The sequence below is a fragment of the Choristoneura fumiferana genome, chromosome 18 (genome assembly GCF_025370935.1).
Source record: "Choristoneura fumiferana chromosome 18, NRCan_CFum_1, whole genome shotgun sequence".
Classification (NCBI taxonomy): Eukaryota; Metazoa; Arthropoda; class Insecta; order Lepidoptera; family Tortricidae; genus Choristoneura; species Choristoneura fumiferana.
The window spans coordinates 19,036,553-19,049,481 of record NC_133489.1 but is presented as its reverse complement, the minus strand read 5'-3'; the positions used below and the strand labels follow the sequence as shown (position 1 = coordinate 19,049,481).

Below are 12,929 nucleotides of genomic sequence, written 5' to 3'. Positions count from 1 at the left end.
TGCGTGTAATTCTGAAATTTTTCAATGATACCAATGTTTGCATGACAATGTATCTAAAATCAACAAAAAACACACAGCAAAATGTTTGTGTTAAAATATTATTTTTTCTACTCACGTAGCACAATGTGCTACTAACGATATCGCTATCGGTAATCCAATGAGGTGCTTGTGATCGCAACTTTGACATTTCATTATGTAACGTTTCACAATGAAATTTCAAAGTTGCGATCACACATTGTAGAACGCGAGTAAAAAAAAAATATTTGTTCTTTTTCTGTACTAAATTCAAATTTTCAAATTAAAAAATATAATTGTCCAATCGTATTGTAGATTACATGCTGTTACTTATTTATCAAGGCAGACTTAAACTCCGTGTGAAGCGTTGGCCAGTCGCTAATTGTTACAAACACTCCCCTGCATTTCGTTACGTTTAATTTATGCTAAACTAATTTAAATGTCTTTCAAAGGACTGTGCTCAGCCACCCACGGGTGTCGGGTCCAATTTCAGCTAAACACAGTCTTTGTGAAGAGTCAGTTTTTTGTGCAACTTCATTAAACTGTCTGAAGTTTATTGAGTTACACGAGATAATCCTAATATTTTTAACTTCCCTTTTGGTTGACACAAAAGGAGTAGATCGTATTTAATTTGTAAGACTAAGTATTATTCTTTTTCTTTCTTTAATTCATTTTTATTTTCTATAAATTTCATCAAATTTTTGGTTGAATTACTAACGATACCAATAATTCAGTGAAAAATCCTATACATGTTATTTCACCAATCCCGAATAGTCATCTCTGTTCATTGAAGGGGGTGGGATATAACGAAGGGGAAGGGGGAGTTTGCTGTCAGTAAATCAGTTGAGCTTTTTACTGATAAAACTTTTATATAACTTGCCTTATTTATTATTTCTTTTCTTATTTGTATTCTTCAAGTTTTGCAAGTGTAATTGGACCCACTCCCAGGAACAATTGGGTTAAAATTTGGGAGGTAGATGTATAAAGCATCTGTCAATGTAATAATAAAGTATTGTAGAAAAGTCCCTGTGAGAAAATATTTTTTTTTAAAGTAACTTATTTTATAAATACCTATACTTTGACTTAAAGTTTGTGAGACTTTAATAAGAAAAAGACTAAAGCTCGAACCTCAATCCTATCAGATAGCTAACAAACATGTTCAAATACATGTTATCAAGATTAGAGTCATGCGAGTAATAAACGTAACACATTACACGTTACAAGTCTCATAAAATAATTAATATGCAACCTCGTTCTCAATGGCGATCACACGATTAATTTATTTTTAAGGCTGCGATTATGCCGGAACTTTCGACGAGGGTATTCCATTAATCGAATTTTATTTACTTCATAAAATAGTACATAAATTTGTCGGTAGTCACGGGAATAGAGTACCTACACAGTAGGTACGTATCAAATATGTGTTTTAGGTTTTTTTTGATAAAACTAAAAAACACAAAACAATTAAAAACACAATTTTACTGACCATAACTAGAAGCGACTAAAAAGTATTCATTTCGTTTTTTTTTCGATAAAAGATGTGGGTCATTGTGGGTATATTTTTTTCAATACCAGACATATTAGAGGTATTAAGAGCCCGTTTTAGAGCTTAAAATATGTATCCTTACGTAATATACTCAAGTTTGCTTCGTTGCTGTTAAACACTTTGAAAAGGCTTTTGGCGTTAGTAAAGTTTGAAGTACTTCGTTCTTACAAAACCTATTTTTAATTGATTAGGTATGAGAGAGAACTATAAGGAGTGACCTGTTATTTTTGCTCATCAGCGTGTTATTCACGTTGTGTGTAGGCGTTGCTCTGAAATTTGCATTCGGCATAGATTTCACTGACGAAATCTATGTCAAATGTGTTTTTCTTGTTCTGAATTCACTAAAAATCCGACTTTTTTGTTCAGTCATTTATCAAAGCTTCACCGACCTAAAAAATTGACCTACATGGTAGTAAGCAGTTTTTATCCTGATCGTAAAAATATATATTAGTTTACTTACAGCTTGCAAGAAAAAAACGTGTCAACGCAGTATCTTCGTTACATTCAGTGGATACGAAGATTGATTACCGGGCTCTGTATAAGACATGCTTATAAATATGCATATATTAACCTACAAGAAAATATTAAAAATCTCCAAATTCATTTTTAATGTGATTTTGCTTGGGCAATGTGGTTAGGTATGTTCTAAAACTTAAAAATGTGTAGCTTACAGGTACCAAAAGAATATGGCTCTACGTGATTGTAAGTTTCTTGTTTTGCTCTCTACTCCCTTTGTGAAAAAATTGTTTATCTATTGGAATTCCTCGGGAACTATGTACCTAATTATCCGGGATAAAAACTATCCTATGTCCTTCCCAGGGCCTCAAACCATCTTCATACCGACATTAATTTTAAGCGGTTCAGCAGTTTAAGCGGGAAGAGACAACAGCGAGAGAAACATACTTTTGCATTTAAAATATTAGTTCGTTAAATGTTAATACCATTGCAGTGTCGCTCGTTTTTTAAAGTTGAGTTGACACCTTGCTGACACACTACCGTGTGTCTTAATTGTTTCTTCGAAATTTAGTTTCCCATAGAGTTCCTGTCGGCAAACGTCACATATATCTATAGAGTCAAATATTTATTTGTTAACTTTTCCTGGAACACTAATTGCAAAACTTAGGGCAAACGCCGGCGGCGCAGCGCCGAAAGCTTTTTATGTCTTGTAATTTTCATTTTAGATCCCGTTTTACATCGCTAAATTGGACAAAGTAGAAGTACTCTTAAAACATTCTTATTAGATTTTATCTTTCTTTTTTGGTTATGGTCAAGGACTTTAATTCATTCATGAGCTGCCGTGGAACTTTTTCAAAGGAAAAGTCATTACGATTTTTATTGTTAATTAATGCGATGTGATTATGACGTTTACTGTGAAATAAAAATATTATTTGATATTTTTGTAATGGCTACGGAACCCTATCCTGGGCGTGTACGACACGCTCTTGGCCGGTTTTTAGTGCTACAATCATATCACATAATTGTTAATTTTCTCATACAAAAAAGTGACAATTATGTGGAATTGTAGCACATTATGACGTTTGTGGTACAGGGGACTGGAGTCCATTTTCACCTTTTCCTGTAGAACCAACTCCGATGCCTATGGAAAAGTAAGGTAACGACAGCAAATAGCTTGTTTTTCAGCAACTAAACTTATTCTTCCAGATATACGCAGACGGCGACGAAGACCCTGAACTGACGACAGTCAAAGATGTGGACACTCTGCGTAAGCTGGTGGACCTGACTGTCCTGGAGGATGATGACATGGCCGACGACGAAGACATGTACGATGATGATGATGACGGAGAGAGCGGGTACTGGTATGCGGATTATGACAGGAGGAGGGAAAAGGTTGGTATTTATTGAATGGTATTTAACTGTTTTTAATTTCTTTCTTAAATCACGCCTTGTTTAAAGCATATTATCAAAAGAAAAATATTTTTTATCTACCTTTACATAATAAGAGTTACAAATGTTTGAAATTCAAGATTAAGAAATTAAGACAGAGACAGGTATAAAGTTTTTTTTTAAATCACTATAAAATCAATTTTCAACCAATTTTTTTCTTAAATATTGGCTGAAGTACCTACCGTAAGATCGGGGTACTTTGGCCCTGAAGGGTTACTTTGGCCCTTGGATACGAGTATAACTCGGTCCTGATTTTATTATTGCTTTGAGATCAGTCAGTAATTGTTTGTATTTTCTGTTATTTATTGTTGCACTATTTATGGTAGTTAATAATCGCATTCACCAATTAGTAATGGCATAGGAAGAAACTGGTGTCTAAGAGACAGGCTCAGCCTAGTTTAGACACCATAGGGTGTCGTATATTTAGACTAATCACCCTACATCTCATGTTATAACTATTATCAACTTTAACTAACTGTAACTTTTTGTTAATAAACATTATTATTATTATTAATATAGCTCTCTGCCATGTGGTTGATGTTAATTGATCGATCACGTTTTTATGTTTTTATTTTACGCTTTATTTTACGTTTTTATGTGGTTTCTATTTTTAACCCCCGACGCAAATAGAGGGTTGTTATAAGTTTGACCTCTATGTGTTTCTGTGTATCTGTCTTTGGCACCGTAGCTCTTAAACGGGTGGACCGATTTAAATGTGTTTTTTTATTTGAAATCAGGTTTTCTAGCGATAGTTCTTAGATATGCTCCATCAAAATCGGTTTAGTCGGGGGATTTCCAATGGCGATGGTTCTTAGACATGTTTTTTGTTGGTTAGGTTAGCTATTGTGCTTGAGAGAAACACCAACGGGTCGCTGTCTGCGAAAGTTTTAAAGGAAACGGATCAATTAGTTCTGGTTTAGGTAACCCTCGAAAAAGTCCGACCAAGGGCCGAGGGTTCCTACGTATTGCAACGAAAATTATAAGTTTTGACGCCCATGGTTTTTATTTGAAAGCACAATTTCAAAAAACAAAAGCCAAGCGTTGGACTCGCGCGCCGCGGCTTCCGTCCTCTGAATAAGCTGTCCGAATGGTAAATAGTTCTGTACTACTTACGTATTTGTCCGCAAAATTAAGAAAGAAAGACAATGTGTATTCGGCATATAAACAAAGCAACATACATTAGCGTATTTAAAATTAGGTACTTAAGTTGGTTGTAACAATTCTATGATCGCTTACTGAAATACGCCTAATAAAGCGGTTTCTCAGACATTTACTTTATCACAAAGCTTACCCGTAAACACGATAATGCCTGGATCAAATTTCTTTATAGCAAAAGCTTTAATGGGTTGTATAAAGGAGATCCGCATTAAAGCAACGTTGCCAATAAGCCTCATCTGAATAAAGCTTGTAAGCTCGCTAAAAGCTCCACGGGCTTTTCACCTTAGTTAGGGAACAAACTGGAAGCTGCGGAGTGAAAACTTCGTACGACACTATCTTCCAAGTTCATACGTTTCAGCTATTAAGCAACTTTTACTTCGCAAACCGCAATTTGATCGTGTAGAAACTTCACAACCTGTGAAGTATGAGTCTTATGTTTCTACTCTACTCATGTTTAAGCATCGTTATAACCGCTCTTGCGAGTAATTATTAACATAAATTTGAAACCATCTATCGATGCTGGCGGCGCTTAGGGGCCATACGATTCACCAATTTTAAACCCTTCTTCCTTCCACCTGTCACACCTAATGTTATGAAAATCGTAATTATTTTGTTTCTGTAAAACATGTACTTAACACAAACCGTTCCCTAAATATGTGACGTTATTTATTAATGACCCCTTATTAAGCATTTTATGCATACTTATTCTCTATTACTTAATTTAAGTGTTTGTGGAAGTGATCGAAAATCTAAGGAAGACTGATCATAAAATATCTATAATGGTACGGTTGAAAGAATAAATTAAATAAACGTCATTTTTATGAAAATTTTGAGACATAGCTCAAACGACAAAGAAAAATTTACTGATTCCGATTTCCGAACATGAATCAATTCTCCTTTGTCAAGGGGCTAACATCGGAACAGGAAGATAATGATATGGATTCAGGAGATTTATAATCACGATTAAAATGTAATTATTCACAGATATTCTAGTCACTTTTAGATATTGAATGCTGTTATGTAATGCAGTGTAGAGTGTTGGGTATTCAAACCAAATACCTACGTTATAGTGATAGGTTACCACAAAAAGCTCTATAATACCTAACGGGAATGATGACTCTTCGTGTAGGATTTTCTAAACCAGCACCGTGAAATAGCTTTTGAACGCTTACATTATGATATTAGACACTGTTAAATACAAATATCAGTAAGTATTTGCATTTGACAAACGTTATATTCTCTTTACTATGTATTTTTTCAAATTTAATCTTGCAATCGTCCCTAGGCTATAAGCAGATGAGTTGAAGTAATATGGGCTTGTCGAGGAGAATCTCCATCGGGAGACACTTTCTTTTAACATCGACGCTTCACCTGTCTACGCTGGCTGCTATGAGTAAAGGTGCATTGATTTCAACAGACGGGCACATCCAACATGGTGCATCTGAAGCCCGAAGACTTCACGGGGTCGGTGGTGACGTCGGGGCGCGAGCGGCCACCCTCTAACATCCGAGAGATCCACCGCTTGCTGCAGAAGACCGAGGTCAAGTCGAAGTCGGACGAACCCGGTATGTGAACAGTGAACCGATTTCTTACACAAACATCATTCAAAAGAGTACATCAGAGAGAGATATTATTACGTCTCACAGTAATTTGAATTCAACCAAAAATTTGTTAATACTACTTACTATTTATTGCTCATCCCAGCCTATATGCGTCCCACTGTTGTGCACAGGACTCTTCTCGGAATGAAAGGACATTGGTCATAGTTCCCTCAAGGGTCCGGTGAGGATTAAGAATTTCATACACACCACTGAACTCTCTCATTGAACTCGAGCACACGATCCTCTACTAGGTCAAACCACTCAACTTACTTGTTTTGAATCCTTAAACTCTTGATATCTTAGCTATTAACGGACGTGAGTACTAGGTGAGGGTAAGTAGGGTAAGGGAGACTCTTTCCCCCTTCTCTTTTTATCTGTTCACTTACCATCTGGTGAGACTTAGAACTTTGGAAGCATTCCGGATAAGAATCTTGGTCTTCCCCTCTAACTCTTGTGTTTGCTTCATTAAAAACTTAAATAATTTTCCCTGTAATCATTTCAAGTAAACATACTTCGAGAAAAGCATGGTACGGCCGTGCCTTTGTTTTGCTAGATCTTTTGCAGATCTGTGTAAAGAGCCAAAGCGAGTGTAGCTTTGTTTAGCTTTCTTTACTGTTTTCTCATAATGTTTATTGCGTTTAAAGTGTTAAGAGCCGTTAGCTACTTCCCGAGGTAGACTTTAAATAAATTGTTTAAATAAAGCGAAATCTTCATTTAACTGTAGAAAAAATATCCACTGTTCATATGGCTTTTTATAGGTTAGAAGAGCTTGCGGAAACTGAGAAGGAAATAGCGCATGATATTGAAGTTAAAAGATAATAACAACACAGAAACCGCATTTCGAGTGTTTTTGGAGCTGCAATTTCGCACTAGGTCTGTGCCAAATTGCAGTGCTATAGGTATTGTGGAAGTACCTAATTACTAGTTCACTTTTTTTTGCGTAACTTTGCAATCCTTTATTCTCAACGAATGAAGCTATCACCTGGAAATTATCGTGTTATTAGTAGGCACCCTTAGCTCATCAAATGAGCAGAATTTTAATCTTCCACTATATCCCAGTGCTGCAAGACAGAGGCGTCACAACACGCCAAAATGGTTCGAGAAAAGACGGTACAGCTTTTTGCCTTATTCGACTTGGCGGGGACACTACTGTGCCACCAGATGTAAAATTATTGCCAATTATTTGATCAAATTATTATATTACCTACCTAATTAGTTTCTACGTTTCCATACGCGTAGAGAAACCTACAGATAACTTAAGCACCATTAGACTAATCAATTAGCTAAAAGATGTACATAGGTATAGGTAGAGTCATTCACGACGATGCGTGCCGTGGTTCTTATTACAATGTCATTAATGGCTAATTTTGACAAAATCACGCATCTTCGTGGATGGCACTAGGTATAGTGTTATTAAAATAACAGTAAGTAATTACATTTCAAATCGTAACAACTCACAAACTTCATAAATCATAAGATCAACCATCGAATTGGAGAGCTCTCCTAATATACTTATATTTATATTGACATTTTTCTGGTCTCTGTGTGTGTGTTTTTGTTAATTAACGATGTATTTTGAGTCGAAGGAGCGTTAATTTTTGCAATTATAGCGACGAGATACGTGACAAGAAGATGACAAGGGTCTTAGTGAATGTAAATAAATAATAAACAAGCTTAAACAGTCAGCAAAGCCGCTTACATTTTATATGTTTTAATTAGAAGTTCCAACTTTCTCCTTTGATGTGGTACCGTAATAAATATAATTTGCAAAGTTTGAGTTTGTTCTTGGAGGGGCTGTATTATCTTCCAGTCATACAGCTCGGGGGCATGTTTCAAACAAGTCGCTGATTTGTTACAAAACTAAGCTGTATATACCTATTTATTATGTTAGGGACCATTTTCATTGTACCAATTCCGATATAATCTGCTATTAGGTATCTACAATTGCAATCACGAGAATACCCCAAGTCATAACAATGTCTACCGATTAACTGTATCTGAGATTTTAAATACGAAAAAAGTTTTTTGTGTGCTCTTGTCGGATTTTGAACATGCTACACAGGCAAAAATTTATTTTAATTTTAATACTTCTTAACTTTTGGGAACAGATAAATAGGACATACCTACTTATTGATGATATCCCTTGGTACGTGGGGTCCTGGCGCGTTGAGGCTTTGTAAGAAAATTATAAAGAGGCTAGACCCAAGAGCTAGAAGCTCTCTCGGACAAAGAATTAGCATCTACAATGTTTCTTTTTTTCTTGTTGTTGTCATAAATAAATATCTTCATTGAAAAATTTTTAGTCATTAACGTGCTATGTGAAAGATATTATGATGTTGTTTAGATTATCATTATATAGGTATTTAAAAATTGTAGCGACGACTCATTTTGCTACACACCACACACATTAGTAAATAGTTGAGTTTAACTCTTACATTAAACTGTTTATTGTTTATTAATTGTGTTTTTTTTTTCAGAAGCCCTGAACAATGAGCCGTTGGGCCGCGACAAACGCAGCGTGTTTTCTGAGTCCACAGCTAATATTGACGCCGTCGTCACCAGGCCAGAAGACGGGTAAGACTAAAATACAACCGGGAGATAATGTTTCAAAAAGAGAAACAATTGATCAGGTTCTCTGTCTTCTACGGGAATGGGTCAGAATGACACGTCTTGTTGATGAATTAACTGAAAATAGTGAGTTGTTTGTATAAGCCACGTTAAAACAATCAGTAGAAATCAGTGGCTAAAGTTTTTTTGGAATTCACTGACTGTATCTGATGGCATCTAAGATAGTCTGATATGTCTCGTTAATTACAAATCTTGCTGGACAAATTTGTTGAAATTTGGTGTGAAAATAACTGAATTTAGGTAAAATAGCCAATAGATTCCTTTTAATTCAAACATTCCCACAAAATCGGGTTCACAGCTGTTTAGGTATAATAAAAACATGAAATCTTCCACGAGAATTTACCTACTGAAATCATGAAATTTCAATACAATAGTCAAATCTAACCCTTTATGGTTCAGGTGAACAAAGCCCGTCCTTTGCACACCGAGTTTTTTAAACGCTCCGTCGACGCGCGTGTGTATCGAAACAAACGCGATACGCATGCGATGCGAGGTATGGCTGCCTCATGGAAAGTAAAACGCGGTGTGCTCTGAAGGCTAGCGAAATATAAATATTGGAAATTTAGACAGAGGAAAATGTAAAAAAATATATAGGTTGAATTTGCCGCCAACATAAAACGTGATTCTCATTCTGTGATCATTGTTATAATTTGCCATACTTAAATTTTACATACTGTTCATGTAATTTTTTCACTTCTCATGCTCTAAAAGTAGGTCAATATAGCCTTACGAGGCGGGAGTAAAGTGAGTACTTTAGTCCCTAGGCAGTAAAAGTAATTAATTATTTTAATTTACTTCGAGTGACTTATATAAACTCAAACAGCCAATACTTGCCTATTTTTTTGGCATAAAATAAGATTGTGTGTGGACCATTTTCATGACGAAAATGTTACGTTCTTAGTCTACGTGGTCTTAGTTCTATGCTTTTTCCGCATAGAAGGTGGCGCCATTCTACTTATTCCAGTTTGTGTATGGACCATTTTGCCGAGCGCCTGGTTGGAAAAAAATACATCATAAACGATTAAAATAAATTGATTATTCTCACAATGTCGTCAAGTGATAGTGAAAATTATGATGTCGAGCAAAGAGCAAAAGACATACTTAATTGATAATCTTTTGCCGCCGAAATCTAGAAAGATTTATTTAAAAACCTATGAAAGTTTTATGGACTGGAGGTATTCCTCCAGAAAGGCATTAATTCTTTGACAGAAATGCCTATTTTTTTTGGCAATCGAAGTGTAAAATAGAGTTTTCACCTCGAGACGTGACTAAAAGTCAATATAAACCCTCGGATAAATAGACGCCCTTGCTAAAGCTCGGGTGGCTAAACACCTCGAGTATATATTGGCTTATTTTAGTCCCTCAATAAAAAATATACTATTTACGGACTCATGTTTCGACCTTGAAGAACGCCCTCTAATGTTAGTGATAAACCGATACGAGTACCAATAATGAGACAATTGTGTCGATTAAAATTGTTGCACATGATTCCGTTTCATTGGCAGCTCGTGTCTTTACTGCCAATAAACGATGCTATTTAGTATAAATTGCCACATTGTCACAAACTTAAGATCAGGTTATATTCGGTTGCATAAATATCCACAAGGAACATTGAACAAAAAATTTGCATTTAAATGAAATTAAAATTAATTTATTGAGAATACTCTTTAAGCGGTCGTTTTTACAGAAATAAACCGGCCAAGTGCGAAAGGGTCCGTGCAATTACCTATACGACATGAGTTACATGAGACATTAGCAAATACGGCAAAAAAATCGCGTTTGTTGTTTGGGAGCCCCCTTCAAATATTTTATTATGTTTTTAGTATTTGTTGTTATAGCGGCAACACTATCGCGGTTCATGAGATACAGCCTGGTGACAGTCAGGCAGACAAACATTAGACAAACCATAACAGTCTGGTATGATTTGAACCGTTAAATAATCATGAACACTAAAACGTAAGTAGATAGGTACATATTTATTCGAAGAAGATTTGTATATCCTGCTAATATTATAAATGTGAAAGTTTGTGAGTGAATGAGTGAGTATGTTTGTTACTTCTTCACGCTGAAACTGATAGATGAACATCTGAAATAACACATAGGCTACATTCTATCTCAATATTCCCACGGAATAGGGATAAAATCTCGAAATAATAACAGCTGGGCTTAGTCATGAAATTTGGTATGTAGGTAGGTAACTGGACGTCTGAAATAACACATAGGCTACTTTTTATCCCGATATTCCCACGGGATAGGGATAAAATCTTGAAATAACAACCGCTGGGTTTAGAGTCGTGAAATTTGGCATGGTTGTTATTTATAACGTCAATGAAAACCAGAATGTATTTTTAGGGAATTCCCACGAGAATTTAATAAAATCCCGGAATTTCAATTCAACTGCTGTATCTAATGATTTACGCGTGCGAACCGCGGGTAAACGGTAGTATTATAATAAATCTTCTTCTTTTTTATATAAAAGTGAACTAAAACTTGGCTAATTTCAAAAATATACCTTGGCCTTAAATTACACAAGCTCGGTTTTAATATATATTTATCTGATGCATTTTATCGCTGCACTTTGAACTATGTTTATTAAAGCTACTTACTTTAATTAGCAACTAGAAGCTACTCCTATGTTTAATAGTCACGACTTAAGTTTTCGTTACAAAGTCAGGCCAGGGAAAAAAACCGATTTAGTTAAGAGGAAGCCAAAAAAGTTTCACTATTATCACTCAACTGACCGAAGGAGGGTCATGGTTTTCGAGCTTATATACTAAACGGTTGGACGGTTTTCAACATATAAGGATCATTAGATTCGTTTAAACTGTCGGAATGATAAAGGCTATACATATAATACATCTTGAAATTTGGCATCGGCGAAAAAAAAATATGGAAGGGGATTATTTAAATATTTTTTTTAACATAACAATATGAGTATCAAATGAAAGTTTGTAATTAGCATATATTTCAAACTAGACGTTACCCGCGACTCCGTCCGCGCAGAATTCGTTTATCGCTATACCGCGGAAACTATGCAATTTTCCGGGATAAAAACTACCTACCATGTCCGTTTCCGGGATTCAAATTATATATGTGTACCGAATTTCATCAAAATCTATTCAGTGATTTAGACGTGTTGAAGTAACAAACAAACAAACAGACTTACAAACTTTCGCATTTATAATATTAGTGGTAGGTCCCAACTGTTGAAGTTACTTTACAGAGTTCTGGACTACTACACTTGAATTTCCTTTTTAGTTTTTATTTCAAGCTTTTTTATGTCTAATAACCATTGGAGTAATAGGTAGGTACGGTGTACGGTTCATACCTACAGCAGAGAAAACTCCACACACAGTCCTGTGACAGCCAAAAGGTTGGAAGTGGAGCCTTTGTAATCATGGGCGGGCATAGGGCCCTGGGCTGGGTCTAAGAAAGATACCAAAAGATCGATCGATCTCTCTCTCTCTCTCTCTCTCTCTCTCTCTCTCTCTCTACCCATACCGTTCTGCGTCACGTCACAACACGACAGATAAATATGAATGGCGCTTAAATGTTGCTCCGTAAGTTTTAGTTCCGTTAGTTAAGTGTCACATATATCTATTTATTATTATATATCTTCGCCTCATACCATTGACAAAGCGCTATCGTACATCTCACGTCCCATATCTAGATCCAACACAAAAGAGTTTCATAGATTACGTCGTCACTTAGACATCGCATTAGCCCTAGATGACTACCAACAAAGAGGCACTTCGTTATGACCGCAAAGATCAAATTACATGAATACCCTGAATATCTTTACATATAAATAACTAAAGTTGACTGAAACAAGATAGTCGCTGCTCTAATATGATTCTTATAATGTTGGATTACGGTTCATTCTGTGGTAAGTTCGTAAGTTCATAAGTGTATAACGTGATTTTTTTACTTGTCACTTTATTAGCTTTTAACGTACGTGACGTAGTTTCATTTGTGCGAGATCAGGTCTTAAATATTTCGTAATTTCTGTTTTATTTATAGATTAGCTGTACATGCAAATTAAATATCTTTAGTCAACAAACGAAATTAGGGTAAAA

At 35.6% G+C, this 12,929-nt stretch overlaps 1 protein-coding gene across 2 annotated transcripts in view; it reads left to right on the top strand.

The window, feature by feature from the left end:
- Positions 1-8,818, top strand: part of LOC141437711 (uncharacterized) — a 37,618-nt gene extending 28,800 nt beyond the window's left edge. The window contains exons 2-4 of one of the 2 annotated variants that reach the window (XM_074101185.1): positions 3,224-3,409; positions 6,042-6,189; positions 8,706-8,818. In XM_074101185.1, the coding sequence (XP_073957286.1) occupies positions 3,224-3,409; positions 6,042-6,189; positions 8,706-8,803 (432 nt within the window). In that variant the 3' untranslated portion in view covers positions 8,804-8,818. Of the gene's footprint in view, positions 1-3,223; positions 3,410-6,041; positions 6,190-8,702 lie in introns of both variants that reach the window. The other variant, XM_074101184.1, reaches the window with a different exon arrangement.
- Positions 8,819-12,929: the final 4,111 nt, after the last annotated feature.